The 25628-nt window shown below is 43.9% G+C and overlaps 1 protein-coding gene across 1 annotated transcript in view; it reads left to right on the top strand.

Annotated features, from left to right (window-relative positions):
- The window catches only part of igf2bp2a (insulin-like growth factor 2 mRNA binding protein 2a), a 216486-nt gene that overhangs the window by 169350 nt on the left and 21508 nt on the right, over positions 1–25628 (top strand). Inside the window, exon 3 of the mRNA XM_047018081.1 lies at positions 22001–22049. Within this exon, the coding sequence (XP_046874037.1) occupies positions 22001–22049 (49 nt within the window). The remainder of the gene's footprint in view (positions 1–22000; positions 22050–25628) is intronic.

The raw sequence follows: 25628 nt of genomic DNA, 5'->3' as shown, positions 1-25628 counted from the left end.
ATCATTTTTATAATAAAAAATAATTATACATTGATTTTTACATAAGAACGAATGTCACCAACATTTTAGTCGATCCCGCTGCCTCAGTCATCTTGTCTGCTTTCTGTGTTGAAAGCGTAGGCGGGACTAGCGTCTCCACACACACAGAATGGACACCGACAGGTGAAGAGAAGGCGTGAACTCACTGTGTTATAAAGTGTTCTGTTTGGAGACATCTACAGTCAGCTAGTTAGGAAGAACAAGTAAAAATTGACTTGGTTTCAAAGCCGCAATCTTCAGGTCCGGTGTGCGATCATTTAGTCTTTAAGCCAAATGAGATGAGAGCCAAAATAACGTGAACGAGCTGGTATGTCAACTTTGTTTAAAAACAGTGGAAATGAAAAGAGGCAACTAACCTAACATCTCACCTAGCAATACATAACTATCCCACCCAGTTTTTCAACCTGTGAACAACAACTGTAGCTGGAGCTGAAAAGGGGTCTTCCATACAGTTCTGTTACAGATGCCTTTTCCCGACAGTGCAAATATAAACGTGACAGCGCGAAATGGCGCACACTCACGGATAGCGTAACTCGCTATATAGCCAATGAGATGCAGCCATCAAACCAGTCGAAAAAACAGCATTTACAAATATGCTGCAAACGTTTGACAAACACAGGGCTGCCAACTCTCACACATTGGCCGTGAGACACACGCATTTCAACCATTTTACTTGTATATCTCAAGCTGAAAAGACAACGCCAACCAAGTAGCCCTGTTAATGTTATAAACAATAAGGGATGATGGAGTAAGCGACATAGACGCGCTAACAGCCGTTAAAACTCGCCTTGAGGGGGGGGGGGCCATTATGTATTCAGTGGCATAAAATGGACTGAAAATTACAATTGAGTGTCTGCAATAATATCGTTTATTGCAATTAATTTTGGTGCAATATATCGCACAAGAAAAAGTAGTTTTCATGACAGCCCTAGAAGTCACTTAAGTGTTTCTACCTTTTCTTCCTATTATTATTAATCATCTTCCTCTCCCATTGGAGTCTATGGCAGCCCCTAGAACCGTATGGTAAAAGTTGTGAAATTTGGCACACATTAAGCACAGTCCCCTCTTTATTTTCACCAAGTTTCATGTCTCCCATTGGAGCGCCTCTAGTGCCACCAACAGGTCAAAGTTGGACTTGTGTTTACACACTTATGACCGATTTTCAAAAATCTAGTACCAATGGATTCCCTGGGTCAAGACGAATTCAATCCACCCTATGACGTCAATTTCCGGTTATACAAATTTTCCGCCATTTGGAAATTTAAGGAAAAAGGTTTTTTCGCTTCTCCTTCAATTTTTGTCAAATCTTCCCCAGAATTGGCACACATCACAGCAGCCCTCACTAAGAATTGCGAAGGGATTTTTGATTTTCAAAACTGTTTGTCCAGTACAGCCAATCAAATTCGGCAGCAAAGACTCACAGGAAGTTGTGTCATATCTCAGCAAATCCTTGGGAAATCAACACCAAACTTGGTATGATGACTCGGAACCCTCACATGAAGATGTGCAAACAATTTGGTGTCACTGGGCATGGCCTCAGGATGCAAAAATGTGTTTTGGCCAATTACTGTTGATTCCTTTGCCTTTATTAAGTGATTCCTTTGTCTCATGATATCTTGGGACATCCCGTATGTGACACATGATAACTTGTGATAACAGCAGAATTAATGCGGCCGCCATTTTGAATGACTGAAAAAAGTTTTTTCTTTACTCCTCCTACAAATGTTTTCCAATCTTCACCAAAATTGGCAGAGATCATCTTCACACCAAGCCTCAGAAAAGCCATTATATGTTTTTGGGATTTTCAAAACCGTTTGCCCGGTACAGCCAATCAAAATATGCCATTAAGCCAGCAAACAGGGGTCGAATGAATCGTATCTCATCGAATCTTTGATGGATTCACACCTAACTTGTTACGTGAACTCGTAACCCTCTTCTGAGGACGTTTAACATGTTTTCTCAGTCATATGACTGCTTGGCCACCTGATTGCTGCTTGCAGCAATATTTACACATCTTCTCCCATTGGAGTCTATGACAGCCCCTAGAACCGTATGGTAAAAAGTTTTGAAATTTGGCACCCTCATTAAGCTTAGTCCTCTCTTTATATTTACCAAGTTTCTTGTCTCTCATTGGAGCACTCTACCTCCACCAACTGGTCAAAATTGGTACTGTTGGATTTCCTGGATCAAGACTAGTTTAACACACCCTATGACGTCAATTTCCGGTTATATTGATTTTCCGCCATTTTGAAATTTAAGGTAAAACGTTTTTTCGCTTCTCTTCCCTAAATGTTGTCATATCTTTCCCAGAATTGGCACACATCATCGTCGTTGTTGTCGTGTTGTTTTTGGCGGCCTGTTTGCATTTTAGTTTTAGTCTAGTCTTTGTGTCAAACTGTCATTTTAGTCATTATTAGTTTTAGTCATGTTCATACCCTTTTTAGTCTAGTCAAGTTTTAGTCGACTAAAAGTCTGAGCATTTTAGTCTAGTTTTAGTCGACGAAAACTGACGACATTTTAGTCTAGTTTTAGTCAACAAAAACTGATGACATTTAGTGTAAGTCAATGAAAATTGTATTTTAGTCTCTTTTTAGTAATGCAATTCTATTGAACCCAGTCAATATAGTATAAGTACCTAGTAGTATAGACAAAACCAAAACTGTTTTAGCAAAACCCATTTCAAACAAGGTTCTTAAATAATTTTTACCTTATAGACTTAACAAAAACATCCATTCCAGACACAGAAGGCGCTCTGATTTGAATTTACAACATATTTATTTTACCATACAAACATGTTAGAAGTACACACAAATTAAATTAAATTAGCATCACATGACAATGCCAGAAAATGTATACATTCAAGTTTCACAAAGAGAAACAAGGTGCTTGGATGCTCGAGTTACAATAACATACTAAAAAGTGCAAATACATTTACATTTATGCATTTAGCAGACGCTTTTATCCAAAGCGACTTCCAAGAGAGAGCTTTACAAAAGAGCATAGGTCACTGATCATAACAACGAGGTAGTCCCAAACATTGCAAGCAGCCAAAACATGAAGCATACATTGTGAAAAAACTAAACAAGTGCCAAAAGGGAAGACCCATAAGAGCACGCAGTTATACAAGTTACAAATTAAAACAACATGAACCACAAAAAAGTGCAGGACTGTACCTGTAGAAGAACAATCAATAGTAAAATATTTCACAGCGAGTACAAGACTTAACTTCGTTATAACTAACCTACAAGAGCAACAAGTCACTCAATAAGAGTCATTGTGATCCTGGAGGAAACTAACAACAGGTCCAGCCAAGCATTCCTAAGTGCCGTTGTACTCCCGAAACAAGTGCGTCTTGAGCCTTTTCTTGAAGGTGGGGAGACAGTCAGTGTCCCTGATGGAGGTGGGGAGCTGGTTCCACCATTGGGGAGCCAGGCAGGAGAAGAGCTTGTGTTGGGACCTGGCAGTCTTGAGCGGTGGGACAACCAGGCGGTTGTCTGAGGAAGACCGTAGGTGACGGGTGGGGGTGTAAGGTTGCAGGAGAGACTTGATGTAGTCAGGTGCTGTCCCGTTCACTGCTCGGAAGGTCAGTACCAGGGTCTTGAATCTGATACGGGCGTTGATGGGTAGCCAGTGGAGAGAGATGAGGAGCGGGGTAACATGGGAGCGTCTGGGTAGATTGTAGACCAGGCGGGCCGCTGCGTTCTGAATCCTCTGAAGAGGGCGGGTTGCACATGCTGGGAGACCAGCGAGCAGCGAGTTGCAGTAGTCCAACTTGGAGAGGACCATTGCTTGGACTAGCAGCTGGGTGGAGTGCTCAGACAGGTATCTCCTGATCTTCCGGATGTTGTAGAAGGTGAATCTACAAGACCGGGAGACTGCGGCAATGTGGGCCGTGAGGGAGAGCTCGTCATCCATGGTAACCCCAAGGTTCCTGGCAGAGGATGAAGGGGTCACCGTCGCAGATCCCAGGGTGATTGACAGATCATGGGAGATGGAGGGTTTAGCCGGGATGATGAGCAGTTCTGTTTTGGCGAGGTTCAGCTGGAGGTGGTGCTCGGTCATCCAGGCGGAGATGTCTGTGAGGCAGGCCTCAATCCTAGCTGAGATCCCTGGATCAGTCGGGGGGAACAAATAAAATGTGTACGTCTTACTCTTTGGCTTTATTCTAGACAGTAGATTTTCTTTTCTCTGGTCACAGAGAGTATCTTTGATTGCCATAAAACCCACATAGGTTAAATGGTTAAGTCTACACCTTCAGCTTTCAGCTGTTAACACTGTTGGCTTGAACTACCTGAATATTTGTTTAGAAATAAAAATAAAGTCTTCACAACCAAATCAGAATCAACCAATGCTTAATACTAAAAAAATTATAATAACATTAAAATGCTCTGTGTGTGTGTGTTTGTACAGTACATGCATGCTTCTTGCATGTCTGTTCAGGCCAGCCATTAACTACTACTTAGGCTTGTTTACTTTGAGGAAAGCGCTTCTTTCCAATATGGTCCTAGCCCTGTTCCTGCGGCCACAAGATAGGTAACCAGTTACACTGAAGACCCTCTCCGTAAATGCCTGAGAGGCTGGCATCGCCAGGAGGTCTAAGGCCAGAGGTTTAAGTGTTGGAAACGCGGTGGAACAACACTGAGTTAACCAATACTCGATGCCGGATTCCTCAACCTCAGCACTAGTAGCAGCAGGCTGGTGGGACCTGCCTAATGTTTGTTGTCTTGGCTCTCTTGAGCCTCAATGGACGATTAGTACTAAAGAACTTAAATCGACACCGTTTTGCAGGGGTTGACTCTGGAGCCTCTGTACCCTCATTTGCGACTTGCTCATCATCGGTCAAGTGCTCTTCTCGTACTTGCACTCTTTGTGGCACAAGATGAGCAATGTAGTCCTCTGTCTTTCTGACAAGATTCTGTACTTCGTTGTCATCATTTTCCAGAAGGGTTTCCGCCACACAAGGGTGCACAAAGCATGCTGCTGCAGGAAGTGGTGAGAAGTTGTCAGCCGTTATGTGAAGAAACACAATAAAGCGCTGTGGACAGTGGACAGCATCTTCTGAGCCAGAGAAGCTGCATCTTTGTAGTTTTGCCCATGTGCAAGCGAAAACTCCGACAGGTGGTTTTTGAGATCCAGTGCTGGCACAACAAGGGAAAGTGATTGAGTATCACTTTCAAGCAACTTAGTGTGCTCCGCGAATTGGAGAGGAAGTTCTCTCAGCATCCCAATCTTCTGCCACTCACTGGGCTGCAGGCTGTCCCAGCCCATGGACTCAGCCACAGCTGTGAGGTGCTCCTTGACTTCAAGACAGCGTGAAATCATAGCAAAGCAACTTGACCACCTGATGGGACAGTTTTTTATCAGAACCAGAGCACATTTCTGCAGCAGCCGCTCTGTGGCGACAGATGACTTCCTAAATTGGAAAGTGCCTCACTTTCTCCAACAGCCTTCGGATTGAGGGTTCCTTCTGGACCATATTCAATACAAGCTGTAGGATGTGAACCACACATGGGGTCCTCTCTATGGCTCCGTAGTCGTATCTGCATGAAAAAATGAAAATATGACATATTTAACCATTTTAGCCCTTACATTATTGAACCAAATGAAATTGTTCTAGTAGTTACCTTCCTATGAACTTATTTAGTCTATGTACATGAAATTAAATCATGACCAGTTTCATAAACGTTGAATGAATTATATATAGTATTTATGTTTCTTACTGTCCCCTTGTGTTTTTACTCTCTATATGTAGTGTTTGTTGTGTACTTTGAGAGCAAAGACTAACCAGAGTCAAATTCATTGTTTGTATACGCAAACCTGGCCAATAAATCTGATTCTGAATTAATAGCATAGTTTCATATACAGACTTACCTGTTATCCTCCCCTTCCTGATGCTCTTAGTCATCATTGGCATTGTCGTGCTCCGCCTCTGAGTCCTCTTCAGAAGTTGTGGCAACGTCTGCATGTGTGTGGAACGAAACCACCATATTGCTGCCATTGTCAGTAATCGTTGTGAGGACCTTCTCTTTTGGGATTCCCCATTCTTGCATTGACTCCTCCACAAGTGTAATAATCGACTCTGCGGTGTGAGGGTGAACCATCTCCTTCAGGTTCAGGAGTTTGTTTTCAGCTTTGTTGTCCTCAGGGTTGAAGTAACAGGCGCTTACTCCCAGGAAGGATGCTGTAAGCCCCTTTTTAGTCCAAATATCCAACCCTGTAGTTATTCTGCATGCTGTGGCCAGGTTGTGTTTGATCTTTTCTTTCTCTTCTTTGTACATTTTGTCAATCAAGTTTAAAATGTTATGTCTTTTTGGCACTTTGAACTTTTTGTCCATTTTTGCCATCATGGCAATGAACTTCTCATCTTCGACAATTCGTGCTGGAAGTCCAGTGCGGCCTATCCAGTGTGCTATCCCCTCCTCTTTGGTATGTTGCTCTGGAGAGTTAATGTTGTACATCCTTGTGGCAAAGAAATCCTGAGCACTAGTTGGCTTGTCCATCTTCAGTGGGACTTGCTTCACTGGTGCTATTTTTGGAATCTAGCACAGGAATAGATACAATGTCAGGACAGATGCAGCCTCTGTAAAATCTAACTGTTGTAAATATGAAGTAGCATAAATCCTTGCTATGATTTTACGATAGTACATCAACCCCTGAGTGAGTGACTTGACTGCCCGTAAAAGAAAAAAAAAGTCTACATAATCAAAACAGAAGTAGTCCAAGCAGTAGTCTCGGGAGAAATGTTAATGCCAATACCATTTGTTTAAATGTATGTATTGGTCTAGAATGCCAAATTCAGTTCAGTGTGATTGCTATGTGAATGACAAAACTAGCTATAGTATTTGGCCAACAAGTGATGCTTAGTACACATGGAGTCAGTCAGTCGGGTAGGAACTAAGAACCCACTTTACACTCTCACAAACAAATACACACACGCTGGTCACGCTGGACATTTTAGTATAGTTTTTATTTTGTGAAACACGTTTCGTCTAGTTTTTATTCGTCAACGATATTGCATTATACATTTTATTATCGTCATCGTCACATGGCCAGCATCTAGTCTCGTCTCGTTTAGTCACGCGATAAAGGTTCGTCAACGAAGATATTTCGTCATAATTTGCGTTGACGAAAGCAACACTAATCGTCACAGCAACCCTCACTAAAAATCTCGACAGGATTTTTGATTTTCAAAACCGGTACAGCCAATCAAAATCGGCAGCAAAGACACCAAACAGGAAGTTGGGTCATATCTCAGCAAATCCTTGAGAAATCAACACCAAAATAGGTATGTTGACTCGGAACCCCCTTCTGAGGATGTCCAAACCATTTGGTGTCATGTGATCACTGGGCGTGGCCGCAGGAAGCAAAAATGTGTTTTGGCCTATAACTGTTGATTTGTTTGCCTTTGATATCTTGGGACATCCCGTGTGTAACACATGATAACTTGTGATAAAAGCCGAATTGATGTAGCTGCCATTTTGAATTCATGAAAAAACTTTTTTTCTCTACTACAACTACAAAGTGTGTCCACTCTAAACCAAATTTGGCAGAGATTATCTTCAGACCAAGCCTCAGAAAGGTCATCACATGATTTTTTGATTTTAGAAACCGTTTGCCCGGTACAGCCGATCAAAATGTGCCGTAAAGCCAGCAAACAGGATGTTGGGTCGTATCTCAGCAAATCTTTTATGGATTCACACCAAACTTGCTGCGTGTACTCGTTACCCTCTTCTAAGGATGTCTAAAATGTTTTCTGGGTCATTTGACTGCTTGGCCACCTCATTGCTGCTTGCAGCTATATTAAAAAAAAACTTGTCATTACACTCCACAAATGACCCATGATCACCCATCTTTTTTAGGAAAGCTTAAGGCGACAGTTGTAATGCTTTGCAGCTAACATGTGAGAGTAAGTGGATTTTATAGGGCTGCTTAATCATATAATGTTGTAACGTAAGGTCGGAAAAACAGCGACAATCAGTAAACATTATGGATACAAACAAGAGTTTATATTATATATTAAGCTGTTCTTGTCTTTTCTTGTCTTTAAATCAAAACTAATCAAAGGACAGAGTGCTCTTACAAATGAAACGATTTGACTTTTGGCTAATGTAATAGGCTCACTGTTTTTGCTGATGCTGAATCGTCTTTAACATACATTACATTCATTACCAATGTAAATTTAAGTTGAACGTGTGTTATGACTTCACCTGGGAAAACTGACTTCACCTTCAGAGGCTCGGGAACAGCTCAGTTGCTCCAGTCTTTGCCGGGCTGCAGTGCCACCGCACCGCAGCAGACTCGCTGTGTGCGAGCCAGCTCTGCACTTTTGATGCAGGGACGTAGCTGTTTGAGGGGCAGTGGGCTAAGAACACGTTTAAAATAAAACATTTAATTGTTCCCTTTCAGTAAATGTATTGTTCAGTTCAATGTTTTGAGAAACTTGGACATAGTAGCGGTTTGTTTTTACAAGTACAGTTTTTGGATCACCAAAGCTAGGGGGGCAATTGTGGGGGCAAGGGTGGGGGGGGGGCACCTTGCCCAGAGGTGGACGTCATCATCGGCCTCGATGAACATCTACAAGCAGCAAGCCAAGACTTCACTGCCACCTTAAAAGTGCAGTAGCCACTACAACCTGTCCAGTGTGTTATGTACAAGTAGTCTGCTACACTCCAAATAATATATTTTAAGGTTGCACAGATCAAATTTCGGGAGCATATGCAACCCAAATGGCTACAATGGTGAGCTTTACAAAAATTGAAAAATGTAATGTGAGTACGTACTTTTTATTGGTAAGTACATAATACAATATTTTATACGAAATTTGCCTCTCCATGTGGTCATTTTATATAAACTATTTATTCATTGAATTTAAGGAAAATTTGCCACATCGTGATGTATATCGTTATCGGGATATGAAAGGATTTATCAGGATCTGAGATTTTGGTCATATCGCACAGCCCTACTGTGTACTAAAATAAAACAGCACATTATCAGAAGATTGGGAAAATTCTGTTGCAGGTCAACTTAAGGTGTGCGCCCCGAAATATTCTGCCTGTGCCCCTAACATTTTCAGTTAGTGGCTACAGTGCTCCTAGTGAAAAACGTTAGTCTGCAGCCCTGAGTATGGTACCACCACGGTGTCAAAACGCACAGACACACATCTACAGTAACACATGCAACTGCACACACATGCAGTATCTACATTACGTTTTTTTACAATCACTTTGACACTCATTTCAGAACCTTGATCTCCTTTTTCAAAACTATAGACACAAAACTCACAACTGATGATCAAAATGCACATTTTTTAAAACGCTAACACAATATTCAATTGCTTGGATACAATACACATACAATATCTTATGTTCACACTTCAGTGTTTCCTTAAGGATTTCTATTTGCAGTGGGGGCAGGTCTGTCCGAACAACTATCGATTAAGGTAGGCCACTCAAAAGCATGTACACTGTCTGCTTCATTTGATCTTGATAGGCTAAGCATTCTGTAGCAAATAATGACAATAAACCCACTATCAATTAAAACTACTTCAGCATAATAATGCACCTAAAATACAAACGTGAGCAAGGGCAGCAATTGCTATCGAATCAACAGTCATGCGCAATTTAGGTAGCAGGTGAAGAATACAAACAACGAATATCACAAGTTAACTTAATTTAAATGAGCAAGAACTATAGATTAATACAATAACAGGCTTGAGTGAATTGACAAGATAAGTTATACAACTTACATTTCTCAAGGACGCACACACACTATCTCAATTGCGGTGTGAAGCTATTCACATATTCGCAACTGTGCTATTTTCCGACATGCATTATTACAATCACTGCTGATAGACGGCCTTGTGTACAGACCTATTTCTGATACCGTGGTGGCAGAAATCAACATAGAAGAAACACTGTACTTGAATGTTTGTTCACTTTTGTTCTTGCAATAAAAAAATACATAAAAAAAATGTTGGACTTCAGGAATACATCAGCATACACACGTCTCCCGCTCCGGGACTAACTTCCTAGCTTATGTGTTACACTGAGTCATGTGACTTCTAAAACCAACCACAACAGTTAACTCCCTGAGTCACCACCTTACCGCGGTGGAGGGGTTTGCGTGTCATAGTGATCCTGGAAGCTATGTTGTCAGGGGCTTTATGCTCCTGGTAGGGTCACCCAAGGCTAACAGGTTCCAGGCAAAGGACCATACAAAACGTGGCTCGAAAACCTACCATGAAGAATACAAACAATGGTTCTCAGTTGCTCCTGCCCGGAAGCGGGTCACTGGGGTCCCCCCCTGGAGCCAGGGCTGGGGGTGGGGCTCGATGGCGAGCGCCTGGTGGGCACAGCCTGAAGAGACAACGTGGGACCCTCTTCCAGTGGGCTCACCATTCGCAGGAGGGGTCATGGGGGTCGGGTGCAGTGTGAGACGGGCGGGGGCCTTGGTGGTCCGATCCTCGGCTGCAGAAGCTAGCTCTAGGGACGTGGAACGTCACCTCGCTGGCGGGAAAGGAGCCTGAGCTGGTGCGCGAGGTAGAAAGATTCCGGCTAGATATAGTCGGCCTCGCCTCGACGCACAGCATAGGCTCTGGAACCAGTCTCCTTGAGAGGGGCTGGTCTCTTTTCCACTCTGGAGTTGCCCTTGGTGAGAGGCGTCGAGCTGGGGTGGGAATACTTGTTTCCCCCTCGGTTCGGCGCCTGTACATTGAGGTTCACCCCGGTGGACAAGAGGGTAGCCTCCCTCCGCCTTCGGGTGGGGGGACGGGTCCTCACTGTTGTTTGTACTTACGTACCAAACGGCAGCTCAGAGTACCCACCCTTTTTGGAGTCTCTGGGGGGGGTGCTGGAAAGCGCTCCTCCCGGAGATCCCCTTGTCCTCCTGGGGGACTTCAATGCTCATGTGGGCAATGACAGTGAGACCTGGAGGGGCGTGATTGGGAGGAACGACCCCCCCGATCTGAACCCGAGCAGTGTTTTGTTGTTGGACTTCTGTGCTAGACACGGCTTGTCCATAACGAACACCATGTTCAAGCATAAGGGTGTCCATACAGTGCCCTCCAAAAGTATTGGAACAGTGAGGCCAATTCCTTTATTTTTGCTGTAGACTGAAAACATTTGGGCTTGACATCAAACGATGAATGTGAAACCAGAGATCAACGTTTCAGCTTTTATTTCCAGGTATTTACATCAGGATCTGATGCACAAATTAGAAAATATCACCTTTTTGTTCGAACCCACCCATTTGTCACGTGAGCAAAAGTATTGGAACATATGACTGACAGGTGTGTTTTGTTGCCCAGGTGTGTCCTATTACATACATTATTCAATCAATAAATACCACTGAATGTCTACACTCAGGTTCAGATTGGGTAAGATAGGTTTTGTCTATGCAGACTGTATTCAGAGGTGAAAACAACATGAAAACCGGAGCGCTGTCTTTGGGTGAAAAACAAGCAATTGTGAGTCTTAGAGAAGATGGAAAATCAATCAGAGCCATTGCAGAAACATTGGCCATAGCCAGTACAACCATTTGGAATGTCCTGAAGAAGAAGAAAACTACTGGTGTACTAAGTAACAGACGTCGAACAGGTAGACCAAGGAAAACATCAGCAGTTGATGACAGAAACATTGTGAGAGCTGTAAAGAAAGACCCTAAAACAACTGTTAGTGAGATCAGCAACAACCTCCAGATGGCAGGAGTGAAGGTATCACTATCTACTGTTCGCAGAAGACTTCATGAACAAAAGTACAAGGGCTACACCAGAAGATGCAAACCACTCATTAGCAAGAAGAATAGGAAGGCCAGGCTGGAATTTGCCAAAAAGTACAGAGATGAACCTCAAAAATTCTGGGACAAAGTTTTATGGACTGATGAGACAAAGATTAACTTTTACCAAAGTGATGGAAAGGCTAAAGTTTGGAGAAAGAAAGGAACTGCTCATGATCCCAAACACACAAGCTCATCTGTGAAACACGGTGGAGGTAATGTCATGGCTTGGGCTTGCATGGCTTCTTCTAGGACGGGCTCATTAATCTTCATTGAGGATGTAACACATGATGGCAGCAGCAAAATGAACTCGGAAGTCTACAGAAACATTTTGTCTGCCAATTTAAGGAAAGATGCAACCAAACTGATTGGCAGAGCCTTCATCATGCAGCAAGATAACGACCCAAAACACACTGCCAAAACAACAAAGGAGTTCATCAGGGGCAAGAAATGGAAGGTATTAGACTGGCCAAGTCAATCTCCAGACTTAAACCCTATAGAGCATGCATTTTACCTGCTTAAGAGGAGACTGAAGGGAGGAACCCCACAAAACAAACAACAACTGAAAGAGGCTGCAGTGAAAGCCTGGGAAAGCATCAAAAAGGAAGAATGCAAAAGTTTGGTGACGTCAATGGGTCACAGACTTGCTGCAGTTATTGAAAGCAAAGGATTTGCAACTAAATATTAAGTCTTATTCACTTAAATATGTTTTAAGTATATCTGTTCCAATACTTTTGATCACATGACAAATGGGTGGATTCAAACAAAATGTGATATTTTCTTAGTTGTGCATCAGATCCTGATGTAAATACCTGGAAATAAAAGCTGAAACGTTGATCTCTGGTCTCACGTTCATTATTTGATGTCAAGCCCAAATGTTTTCAGTCTACAGCAAAAATAAAGGAATTCGCCTCACTGTTCCAATACTTTTGGAGGGCACTGTATGTGCACCTGGCACCAGGACACCCGAGGTCTCAGTTCGATGATCGACTTTGTAGTCGTGTCGTTGGACTTGGGGCCGAATGTCTTGGACACTCGGGTCAGGAGAGGGGTGGAGCTGTCAACTGATCACCACCTGGTGGTGAGTTGGCTTCGATGGTGGGGGAGGACGCCGGTCAGGCCTGGCAGGCCCAAACATAATGTGAGGGTCTGCTGGGAACGGCTGGCAGAACCCCCTGTCAAAAGGAGCTTCAACTCCCACCTCCGGGAGAGCTGTGTTCCGGGCCTCCATTGCTGAAGCGGCTGACCGGAGCTGCGGCCGCAAGGCGGTCGGTGCATGTCGCGGCGGTAACCCTCGAACCCGGTGGTGGACTCCGGAGGTGATGGATGCCGTCAAGCTAAAGAAGGAGGCCTATCAGACTTTATTGGCTGGTAGGACTCCAGAGGCAGCTGATGTGTACTGGCAAGCCAAGCGGAACGCGGCTTTGGCGGTCGCGGAGGCAAAAACCCAGGCATGGGAGGAGTTCGGCGAGGTCATGGAGAATGACTTCCGAACGGCTTCAAAAAGGTTCTGGACCACCATCCGGCGACTCAGGAAGGGGAAGCAGTGCTCTCTCAACACTGTATATGGTGGGGATGGTGCGCTGCTGACCTCGACGGGGGACATCCTGGATCGGTGGAAGGAATACTTCGAAGAACTCCTTAATTCCACCAACACTACGTGGAGGCAGACTCTGTGGACATTGGGGGGGGGGCCCTTCTATCCCCGGGGCTGAGGTCGCCGAGGTGGTTGAACAGCTCCACAGTGGCAGGGCCCCTGGGGTGAATGAGGTCCGCCCGGAGTTCCTGAAAGCTCTGGATGTTGTAGGGCTGTCTTGGTTGACACGACTATGCAACATCGCGTGGACATCGGGGACAGTGCCTCTGGAGTGGCAGACCGGGGTGGTGGTTCCCCTCTTTAAAAAGGGGGACCAGAGGGTGTGCTCCAACTTTAGGGGGATCACACTCCTCAGCCTCCCTGGGAAAGTCTATTCAGGGGTCCTGGAGAGGAGGGTCCGTCGGATTGTCGAACCTCGGATTCGGGAGGAGCAATGTGGTTTTCGTCCTGGCCGTGGAACAGTGGACCAGCTCTATACCCTCCGCAGAGTCCTGGAGGGTACATGGGAGTTCGCCCAACCAGTCTACACATGTTTTGTGGATTTGGAAAAGGCGTTCAACCGTGTCCCTCGGGGGCTCATGTGGGGGGTGCTCCGAGAGTAAAGGGTACCGGATTCCCTGATCGGGGCTGTCCGGTCCCTGTACGACTGATGGCAGAGTTTGGTCAGCATTGCCGGTAGTAAGTCGAACTTGTTCCCGGTGGGGGTTGGACTCCGCCAGGGCTGCCCTTTGTCACCGATTCTGTTCATTACTTATATGGACAGAATTTCTAGGCGCAGCCAGGTCGTTGAGGGGGTCCGGTTTGGTGACCTCAGAATCGGGTCGCTGCTTTTTGCAGATGATGTGGTCCCTGTCGGGCCGCGACTTTCAGCTCTCACTGGAGCGACTCGCAACTGAATGTGAAGAGGCTGGGATGCGAATCAACACTTCCAAATCTGAGGCCATGGTTATCGACCGGAAAAGGGTGGAGTGCCATCTCCGGGTCGGGGAGGAGATGTTGTCCCAAGCGGAGGAGTTCAAGTATCTCGGGGTATTGTTCACGAGTGAGGGAAGCGCGAGATCACAGGCGGATCGGTGCGGCGTCCGCAGTGATGCGGGCTCTGCATCGGTCAGTTGTGGTGAAGAAGGAGCTGAGTCGAAAGGCGAAGCCCTGTATTTACCAGTCGATCTACGTTCCTACCTTCACCTATGGTCACGAACTATGGGTAGTGACCGAAAGAACGAGATCGAAAATACAAAAAATGTGATCACTAGTGGGTAAGCAGTAGAACTTGTATATTGGGATTGTATTTTATTTTATTGTTTCTTATTTATTTTGTTGTATATTATTATTTTCTGTATTTGTTGTCAATGTTATGTTTGATATACGTTAATGCATTTTTTAGGTTGTATAGCCTGTTTCCCTCTGGCAGAGGGACTGCCAATGGAAATTAGCCTTTTGGCTATAATTGGGTGCATTTACATTTTTATGTTTATGAATGAATACACTGTCCCTCTTGATCAAATAAACAAAGTAAAAAAAAGAAATGGCCGAAATGAGCTTTCTCCGCAGGGTGTCCGGGCTCTCCCTTAAGGCCGTTATATGGTACTCCGTACTTCACGATTACGGACACATGGGAAGGGCCTACACATAGATGGAACGCCCTGGAACGCCCTCTCCGTCGTCTCCGGGGCCCTCGGAGAGCTCTCCCGTGCACCGTTGAAATTCCTGTCGATCCGTCATGCCGTGCTGTACAGCGACGGATACCCCTTGGCCGTGATTGGTCCGCTACGACATCATTTCCAAACAACATCATTTCCGGAATCTCACATTTCTGTACCTCGCGTTTCCTGTTTCATTCCCTATATCACAATACCGCCATGTTTAAAATCCAAGAATTAAGATTAAGATTAGATTAAGATTAAGATGAAGAAGATGGAGATCACTGACACCGAAGAGCGCATTGCTGAAGAGGTATGCAAATATCCTCACCTCTTCAACACATCGATAAAAGTCTATAAAGATGCGCAAATGATGGCCAATTCGTGGCGATCAATATCTGCAGCGGTAGAGCTGGACCCTAAAGACTGCGCAACGCGATGGAGGAGGTTGCGGGACAAGTTTGTGAGGGCCAAGAGGACTTTTAAAAGCAGAAGTGGCGATGCATTTTTGTTTTTGTTAAACATTTTTCACATTAGATTATACACTTGGTGGTGGAGAAATGAATTTACAAAACCAGAGCCTTGTCTATATCGTATCGTCTCGTCACATGATCAAATAGAGACTTGCCATTGCACAACAACATACATATTACCCAGCAATCATCATTGCTAATCACAAAAATACCAAAGAAAATAAGAACGTATTCATTTCATGGAATCGTTTTTTTATAGTTTTTATAGTGTATATAAGATAAGCATATCATTTTGTTATAGAGTGCTACTATTTTCCCCACAAATAATACCTACCATGATAGAGATAAGTTTGCTCTTTCAGGTGGTTGTATAGCATTAGACACAGTCTTTAATATTATATTATGTGACTGCACCTGCTGCACTCATCGTCTGACTAGTGACAGCTGGTAGGAGGGTCACACGTGTGATAAGAGGTGGGAGATAAACAACGACGATTTCTAACTTACAAAGACGCAACAAAGCAACGTGTTTTCGACAAAAAAACGCTTCTCCACCTACTGTTCTGGCGGTGAATTGTTTTCAGCACCCCCAGCCTTCGGAGAACCATAAAGGCAACAGAAATGCTAATTAATCCGTCCTATCCGGCGGCCCGCCCATCCGTAACGGAGTCTGAGTACCATACTAGCACCTTTAGAGATATGGTGAGAAGTGGGTCATCCGGGAGGGGCTCAGAGTAGAACCTCTGCTCCTCCGCGTCGAGAGGACATGCATCCTTACATGCAGGTGTCCAGCTCCACTTCTCCTCCCTTTTTAGCAGAGCATGCAAAGGCTGTAACACACTGGACGAGCTTTTCAGAAAACAGCCACAAACCCAAATAAGATCGCAACTCCGAGACATTTGTGGGCTTTGGGGCATTCACAATTGCCTCCACTTTTTGCTGTGTGGGGTGCAGGTCTTCATGGTCTATCCAATGCCCCAAGTACTCTACACTTCTGCATTTGGCCAACTTTGCTCTCAAGCCATAACGTGCAAGACAGCCTAACACTGCTGCCAGTCTTTTCAAGTGCAGGGCCTTTGTGTTGGCTGTGATAAAAAAAAATGTCATCCAAAAAAAAGTCACTCCTTCTTGTCCCTGTAGAATCTGATGGATCACTGATTGAAGAATTTACAGTGCGCTGGCAACCCCGTAGCTGACGCGATGGTAGCGGTACACTGCCCTACAAAGGCAAAAGACCGTAACTCGCCGAAGTGTAGAACGGAGAAAAACATCTTCAAAGTTTTTGCACTTTCGAAGTAGTTGTCCTGCCAAATGTATTTTAGGTAGGACACTGGAAATCTAGCAGTTTGATGTTTTAGTGATTACACGTTATCTAAATTAGAAATCTTTGAAATTGTTGATCTTAAACTGCACTTTTGACCCCTATTTTGAAGTTACAGTAGTATACTATAGTCTATCGTAAGTGGTCATGCCAAGGCAAAATACAGTAACTTCCGTTTCTTTGCTCACTTAGTTGCTTATCACGATATAAACTCTGTATTTTATAAGCCAATGTAACATACACGTGGATGCCTGTCACAAGACTCACAAGACAAGAGTGTTTTTGATTTAACTGCCAGGGTAAGATACTTACAAACGACTCATGTTTGGGATGTTTGGTGTTGAATGCCAGCGAGTAGGCTAGGCTAATGCTAGATGTGTTTGTTGTTGCTAGGTTACGTATTAGTTAAATTGAAACCGTAACTCCATTTGAACGTTTTTGAGTGCCGCATAACAAAGGCAAAGAACCGTAATTGATGTTACGGCATTCTGCATTGGCTTTTTAAAGCCAAAGCAGGCTTTTGGAAGTTACGGTGAAGACAACCACCTTATTTTCTCTGAAAAACAGACACGTTCATTTAAAATATTTGGCCACATGATAAAGCAGACCTTAACTGTTCCGAAAATGAAAAAAAATCATTTTCGACAAAATTGAAGTTACGGTCTTTTGCCTTTGCACGGCAGTACAGTCTTCTGTCGGTATTAATGGTTAAGTACTGTTCAGAGTCCTTGTCTAATCTCAATTGCTGGTAAGCATGAGAGAGATCTAACTTTGAAAACCATTTCCCCCCCGCTAGGGTCGCAAATAAATCCTCAGTGTTGGGCAGGGGGTAAGTCTCTACTTCCAGTTGGCTATTTATTGTCACCTTGTAATCCCCACAGATGCGGATAGATTTATCGGCCTTTGGTACCACCACGATCGGGGCCCCCATTGACTTGGATCCACTTTGGAAACGATTCCCTCTTTTTCCAGCCAATCCAGTTCTTTTTCCACAGCCTCCTTCAGTGAATATGGTACAGGGCGGGCTTTGCAAAAGACTGGCTGTGCCCCAGGTTTCATCCTTATGGTTGCTATGAAATCTTCTATGGCACTGACCTCCTCAGAAAACACCCCTGAGTGGCGCTGAAGCACTGCTTATAATTCTGGGTCGCCATGCTTGGTATCTAGTCCTAGTGCGAAGATATTTTTCCAGTCTAGCTTCAGCTTCTCCAGCCAATTTCGGCCAAAGAGAGCCTTTCACTATGATGAGAGGCAGCGTTGCTTACTGGTCATCATACTGCACTGGTGCCTAAACATAGCCAAGAAGGGTAATTGTTTCTCCTGAGTACGCTTTTAATCTGATGTTGGACTTTTTGATGGGTAAATGTGGGAATTAATTTTGATGCAAAACTGATGCGATGGACACTGCCGCACCTGTAAAACAGTCCGTCTTTTATTCCGACATACTCAAAAAATATGCCCTGTCTTGGAACAAGCATGACATTTCAAAGTTTTGAATCGGCACTCCTGGGGTGAGTGTCTCCCTCCCCCACAACGGTAGCATCTCTGCTCACCGTCCAGTTTCTGGTCACATTTCTGATCTGGACTTCCTTGTCCACGTCTAAACTGCAATTTTTCTTTGCTTCCAAACTTTTATTTAGAAACTTCATTTACAGCTGCATTCTGCGACTTTCCCAATATTTCAAGGGAATTCTTGGATGCCATTTCCATTGCCAACGCTATCTCACATGCACGTGCAAATGTTAGCTCTTTCTCTGCTAGCAATTTTTTTTGTATCGACTCAAGAGGCCAATCCACTCACCAGACGATTTCTTAAAGCTTCATATAAGTGAGCTCCATACTCACAATACTTCGTATGCGGAATTAGTGTACTGCAGGAGTTCTTCCAGTCTCAAATACCACCTAAACGCAAAGCATCCCTTAGCTAATGCGGAAGATGCCGGGCCAAGCACTGATGTAGCACAGGGGAAGAGTCTTCGTCTAACTAAGATGTTTGAGTTCAACCGAGGCAATCCCATCAGCACAGCTCTATCAGCCAAGCTAACTAATCAAATAAACAGTTAATAAACACAAGTACATCTTATTGAACATAATTTACTTTCATCACCAATTATCATAGTAGAACAGCTTTCTCAAGCAGTTTGTGTTGCATTTTGGAAACAGGAGATGAGCCCCTGGTCTAATGCGCCACCTGGCTTGAGAAACCCGTTCTCAAAGACTTACTTTTGGTCATTATTTGGGTAGCACACATATTCCGAATGCCTTCGGTGGAATTCAAATGAGCCATTTTAATCTAGATTATCGCCAATATTACAGTGAGATTAATCTATATTTTAAAAAAAATCTATGCCCACTACTAGTATTTATTAAAACAAAACAAAAAATGTGTACAATTCTGAAAATTATTAGTTGGAAAATTATAAAGGAGAGAAATATTCAATTTTAGATTTGAATGGACGAAAAAGGTATAACTACTTATTTTGCGCAAACATGTCAGCTCTCAATTGTGCATAAGAGTGCTCTTGGGTGTGCGCAAATTCTGTTCTTACCTAAGAACAAATTCCAAATAAGAAAACATAGGTGAATGCCAGAATCTTTGTGAAAACTGCGTAAGTGGGGTTTGAGAACAAATTTGTTCGTAAGAACATTTGGTGAATGAGGCCCAATGACTCCCCTTGTCACAATGAAAGCTTATAATAAAATACCCTACATAACTAACGTTACTAGTACATTTATATTAACGCTATTCTGGACAGCTAGCATTAGATATAGCTAATGCTAGCATAATGCTAGCTAGCTGGTCAGAATAACGTTATACATGCTCAAATTGTTTATTTGTTCTGTAGGAGTTAGACGGCATTGCAATTCAGTCCTTAAGATGGCGCCACAACCACTGTGTGATGTCACATGAAAAAATAAAACCATGTATTCAAACCAAAAATACGTCTACCAGTTTTTCTTTCAGTTTGAATACAATTTCGATTCAATTCTGGAATTATTTTGAATAAATTATTATTTTTCATTTTTCACTTTATTATTTGTTTTCAGTTTCACATTTTATGTTTTCAGATTCAAAACCTTTTTTTACCTCTTCAAATCTTTTTTTTTTGTTTCCGATCTTTCTTTTTTTTTATGACTTTTGGCCCCGATTTTGCAACAAGACAGGGTTGATGGAAATGTAGGAGCGTAATCAATCCTTTATTTTGCTTTGTTTGTTTTTTTAGCTAGGTAAGGAACACTGCAGTACATGTTTTACGTACTGTAGAATAGTTTCCTTTTGTGGAAATTATGTTTGCTTTGACAAAATAAATTTAATTTGATTGTATTTCATCAATACATTTCAGATTTTGCTCAATGATTCCATTGTCTATAGTATTCTCTCTTAGTCCATTTATGGTGATGTACTATCTTATGAAACGTATCACATATTTTGTAGTACAATATGTAATGATCGTACAAACAATGGTGAAACTATGGGTATCTTGTGTGTGGATGATCTAAGTGAACGTTCCTATGGTATTTCATGATATTCTTTATTTGAACTAATGATTCTGCATGTGCAAGGTGTCTAAAGATATGAGCATACAATTCTTTGCTTTGAAGAAGTCTGTGTTACAAGTGATGACTTTCGAGAAAGTTTCTTTTGTATCTAGAGAAAAAGACATCAAGGTTCTGAAATTTGTGTTTTTTTCTGTCACAAAACTAGGAAGATGGTGTTGTCTGCGATCTATCTTGTTTATGTAATAGCACACACGTACAATGTAATCATTCTATCTAAAGGGCAGCCTATGTTCTTCCTTGGTGAGCATCTACTAAGCTGCAGCCCTTCAAGGCCTTTACTAAAGGGCACGGTCAGGGTAATCATCTTATCGCCACAATGGGTTCTAGAAGTAAACTGTGGTCTGCTCACTGGGAGAGGGTCAGGGTGAGATACCTCAGTGGACGAGGAGCGAACATTAGACTTCTGAGCGGATGAAGTCTGTCACAAGACCCGCTCTGCACTCAATACACCCAGTCCTCAGACATGGCCAATGTCCACAGACCTGATTTAATTCGTTGCTACCTGAAGCAAAGTGTTCCAAGTGTACTAACAGGAGACATACAGCATTCCTGAAAGAGAGAATAAGAGATTGTGTGTTACGGTGTGCAATGTGCTGCACGTGTATGTGAATTCCTTGTTTATGTGTGTGTGTCTGTGTGTATGTGCTTGCAAACTATGCATCTGTGTGTGAGTACCAACCTCAATGGTACTCGATGGTGCTTCTTCTCCTCCCCTCCCTGCCTCCTCTCCATCCCCCTGTTTCTCTCTCATTTGTTGTCTGAGTGGATCCCCTCTTCATTCTCTCATGTTGTTTTCCTCGGGAGCACTTGCTTCTCTAATGAGTTGGTCTAGAGTCCCACAGTATGTCCTAGCTGGTGGATCCTGTCTCTCTCCCATTAATATAGTTGTTAACAGCTTGTGGTCATTCAGTGGTTTGTGTGGCTGCACTCTCCAAGTGCGCTCAGTAGAGGGAAATAGATTTTTCATGGCCCTGACCTGAGAATGTCCACTGTGTACTTCTAGTCAGTCCAGCCCAGGGCTCTGTAACACACAATACCTTCAGCCACACACAAACACAGAAAAACACACTTCTATTGGGCACGTGCTATTGGACCACTGCCCTGCTTAAGTACTTACAGAAAGAACCATTTTTATTGGCCAAACAGGGCACCTTGAGAGGAGCTTGGACAGAAACACACCTGATGCAGCTCTTCTCTACTTTCCTTCTCCTGTCAACGCTTTTTTTCCCCTCCACACCTCTGATACCTCAAACCTCTGAGCCACTCAGAATCCGAAACACCATTTCAGTCTTGGTTTTGTTTTATGTCTCACAGTGAACCTTGTGTTAGCATATGAGACTTAGCATATGAACTCTGTTTTGATCTGTGAGACTTGTGTGTGTGTTGGAGGGTGTTGTAATGGTGGTGGTGACTAGACTGTGTCAGTGACTCCTGGACTGTCAGACAACAGTAACTTCTGTTAAAAATCGGTTCAGCACTGTTAATCTCTCTCTCTCGTGCGCTCTCTCGCGCTCTCTCTCGCTCTCTCTCTCTCTCTCTTGCGCGCGCGCGCTCTCTCTCTCTCTCTCTCTCTCTCGCTCTCTCTCTCTCTCTCTAGGAGCAGGAAGATTCAGGTCCGGAACATTCCCCCTCATCTACAGTGGGAGGTGAGTTCTGTCTGCTTTGCCCTCTAGGTGTGATGTCATGGCATGAGCACTAGACCAGCACCAGGAAGTGAGGTCACAGCTGCTAACCCTGCCATGAACCACTTCAGCTCTCAATGTCTTACTCTGTCTCTGTGACTGAGAGAGAGAGAGAGAAACTTGAGGCTTCCAAGTCTTCTGGTCAGTCAATCCGTCACTCAGTTGGCCAGTCATCTGGTCTTCCAGTCAATCAGTCAGTCATCCAGTTGGCTGGCCAGTCAGTCAGTTTGTCAGTTAGCCAGACTCTTACTCAACCTAATTCAGCTGCTGCTCTGTTTGTCTGCATGCTCCCCTGAAGTGTGTGTGTGTGAAAACGTGTGTTTGTGTCTGCATTGTGGCACGCCCAAGGTAGGAGGCAAATACAACAAAATTCAATTATTACAACACAAAAAATCCAAGAAGCTACCAGGGACAAAGGGACAGGCTAAAAAGGACAGCTACAAAGGGAGAGGCTACAGTGAGACCTAGTCCTCTGACCTATTGCCAGACGAGTTGAATGCCTTCTACGCTCGCTTTGAGAGGGACAGTGACCCACCTGCAGTGGTGTGCCTACACTAACTGTAGCTGAGGTGAAGCATTGCTTCAAAAAGATCAATCCTCGCAAGGCACCTGGCCCAGACGACATATCAGGTAGGGCCCTCAGGGGCTGCGCTGACCAACTTGCCGGGGTCTTCAGTGAAATCTTCAACCTCTCCCTCAGCATGTCTGTACTCCCCACCTGCTTCAAGAGGACCACCATTGTCCCTGTGCCCAAGAACTCCAAGGTCACCTGCATGAACGACTATCGCCCGACAGCACTGACATCTGTCATCATGAAGTACTTAGAGCGGCTTGTCAAATCATTCATCTGCTCCTCGCTGCCTCCCACCCTGGACCCTATGCAGTTTGCATACCGGTCCAACAGGTCTACAGACGATGCCATCGCCCTGACCATGCACACCGCTCTCTCCCACCTGGACAAAGGGAATAAGTATGTGAGGATGCTGTTCATTGACTACAGCTCAGCATTCAACACCATCATCCCCTCCAGACTGGTCTCCAAGCTTGTGTGACGTGAAGGCCACAGGTGACAATCGATGACCGCACCTCATCCACACCGATCACCAACACAGGCACCCCCCAGGGCTGTGTGCTCAGCCCTCTCCTGTTCTCCTTGTTCACTCACGACTGTGCAGCAATGCACAGCTCCAACCTACTTGTTAAGTATGCTGACGACACAACCATCGTGGGCCTAATTTCTGACAGTGACGACTCAATACTCAATTAGAAACCCAAAAGGTCCACTCACCAAATTTCCATTCAGTCAGGGTCAGGACTTTATTTTTCTGGCCCTTACCTCAGAGTTCTGGGGGTAATTTTGTGTCCATGCTTTGTGTCATAGTGACGTTTCACTTTACCACTATTGATAAGGCTGGCAACCGTCTCATTGCAGATTAAACACATCGGTTTTGTGCTCCCCACCGGCAGCACAAATGCATACTTGTCTGAAATTAGCGATTTTTGGAAGAAACTTTTCGCTTTTTGTCAGGTTAAAAGCACGCCATGTCTTTCGCTAAGGAAGAAACAGGTACCGTTAGCAAATCGATTAGCCTGTGTTGTTGCAAATGACACACACAACCTGCGTGACCCACAGGTTGCGGCCAACATTGAGTTGTCATGGTGATTACAGTATTACAACTCCTTATTGGACCTTTGGACTGGACACGGAAGATAGAAACAGAGAATTTCTAATATCCTTTAGACAGGCTCTGATAGAAACCACAAATCTAGTAGGAACAAAAAGAAGTGCCGGTTAAAATGGAAACGTTCCATCAAAATGAATTAATTCCCGAATAATATATCTGTTATAGATCCGGGTCCGGATAGGGAACCGCCTGGGTCCGGCCCCGGACCGCGGTCCGCCAATTAGTGACCCATGGCCTACAGAGAGGAGGTTGATACCCTGACATCATGGTGTCAGGACAATAACCTCTCTCTCAACGTCAGCAAGACTAAGGAGATGATTATGGATTATAGGAGGCGGCAGGAGGAGGTGCATGCACCCCTACACATCAACGGATCCAAAGTGGAGAAGGTCAGCTGCTCCAGATTCCTCGGGATGAACATCAGCAAAGATCTCACCTGGTCTGCTCACACAGACAAGGTGGTCAAAGCGGCCCGGAAACGCCTCTTCTTCTTGAGGAGACTGAAGAAGTTTGGCATGGACTCAGTCATCCTCACTAACTTTTACAGATACACTATAGAGAGCATACTGACTGGTTGCATCACAGTGTGGTATGGGAGCAGCACAGACAGGGACGGCAAGGCCCTACATAGTGTGGTCCGGTCTGCTGAGTTCATCATCGGCAGGAAGTCAAAGTCAAAGTAGCTTTATTGTCAATTTCCTGCATGTCAGACATACAAGGAATCGATAAAAACGTTTCCCACTCTCCCACGGTGAAACATATAAAGTGCACAGGCACAACAACAGATAAGACAAGACATTTAGATGCATATAGATATGCATATAGATATAAAAAAACATACAGATACACGTACAGCAGCAGCAGCAAGTTTTTCTTTAAAGTGAGGTTATGGTAGTGCAAAAAAGGCAAAAAAGGAAGCTCAGGAAGCTCCCAGCCCTTCAGGACACTTACCACACACAATGCCTTAAGAAATATGTCAGGATTCTAAGAGACTTTTACCACCCATCCTTCAGTCTTTTTACCCCGTTGCCTTCTGGCAGGCAATACCGAAGCATTCGGTCTCGCACACGCAGACTGGACAACAGATTCTTTCCAAGGGCCATCAGGCTACTGAATGGACATTGATATGGACACTGATACACTTCTCACTAGTCACTTTACACACTGTCACTCTCAGCTACTGGTTGCACTATCAGCAATATTGCACTATTGTACTTCACTTTTCTTAGGTTAACATAGGTTTATAAGGTTAGTATAGGTTATTTCAGCTACTGGTTGCAATATCAGCAATACTGCACTATTGTACTTCACTTGTCATAGGTTAGTATAGGTTTATAAGGTTAGTATAGGTTATTATGTGTATTTAGAGGTTTAGTATACTGTATTAAATATTTTATAATATTTGTATATTAAGAGGTTTACAATATTTGTACTTATCATAGTTGTCATTTATGTTCTATATACTTATATGTTGTTATGCCAGGTTGCTTTGCGTTGTCTTGTCCTAAGAATTTCAGTGCCCAGTCTGACCCTGTGTTGTTCTGTGCATCTGACAATAAAAGACTTGAAATTGAACTTGAAGGGAAAAAAAAAAAAACCAAAAACTTTGCTTCCTGGTTTGGGGGAGTCTGGGAAGAAGAGGACCGCTCTACCTCCTTACTGCTGTGACTCCTACAACACAAAACTAAGCACAAACACAGATTGAAAAAAGGGTTAGATCCTAAATCACCGGTCAGTGCTGCAGGGTGCTCAGTCCTACTGCCTATAGCCTCTATCTCCTGTGGAACAATCTGGGGCTTTTTTGGTAGGCCGTCCAATTAGGTCACCATTTGGTTGCAGGTGGGTGCCGGCCACGGGG

The sequence above is a fragment of the Hypomesus transpacificus genome, unplaced genomic scaffold (assembly GCF_021917145.1).
Source record: "Hypomesus transpacificus isolate Combined female unplaced genomic scaffold, fHypTra1 scaffold_90, whole genome shotgun sequence".
NCBI classification, from domain to species: Eukaryota; Metazoa; Chordata; class Actinopteri; order Osmeriformes; family Osmeridae; genus Hypomesus; species Hypomesus transpacificus.
Note: the sequence above shows the minus strand (reverse complement) of the source record. Positions and strands in the feature narration are given on the sequence as shown.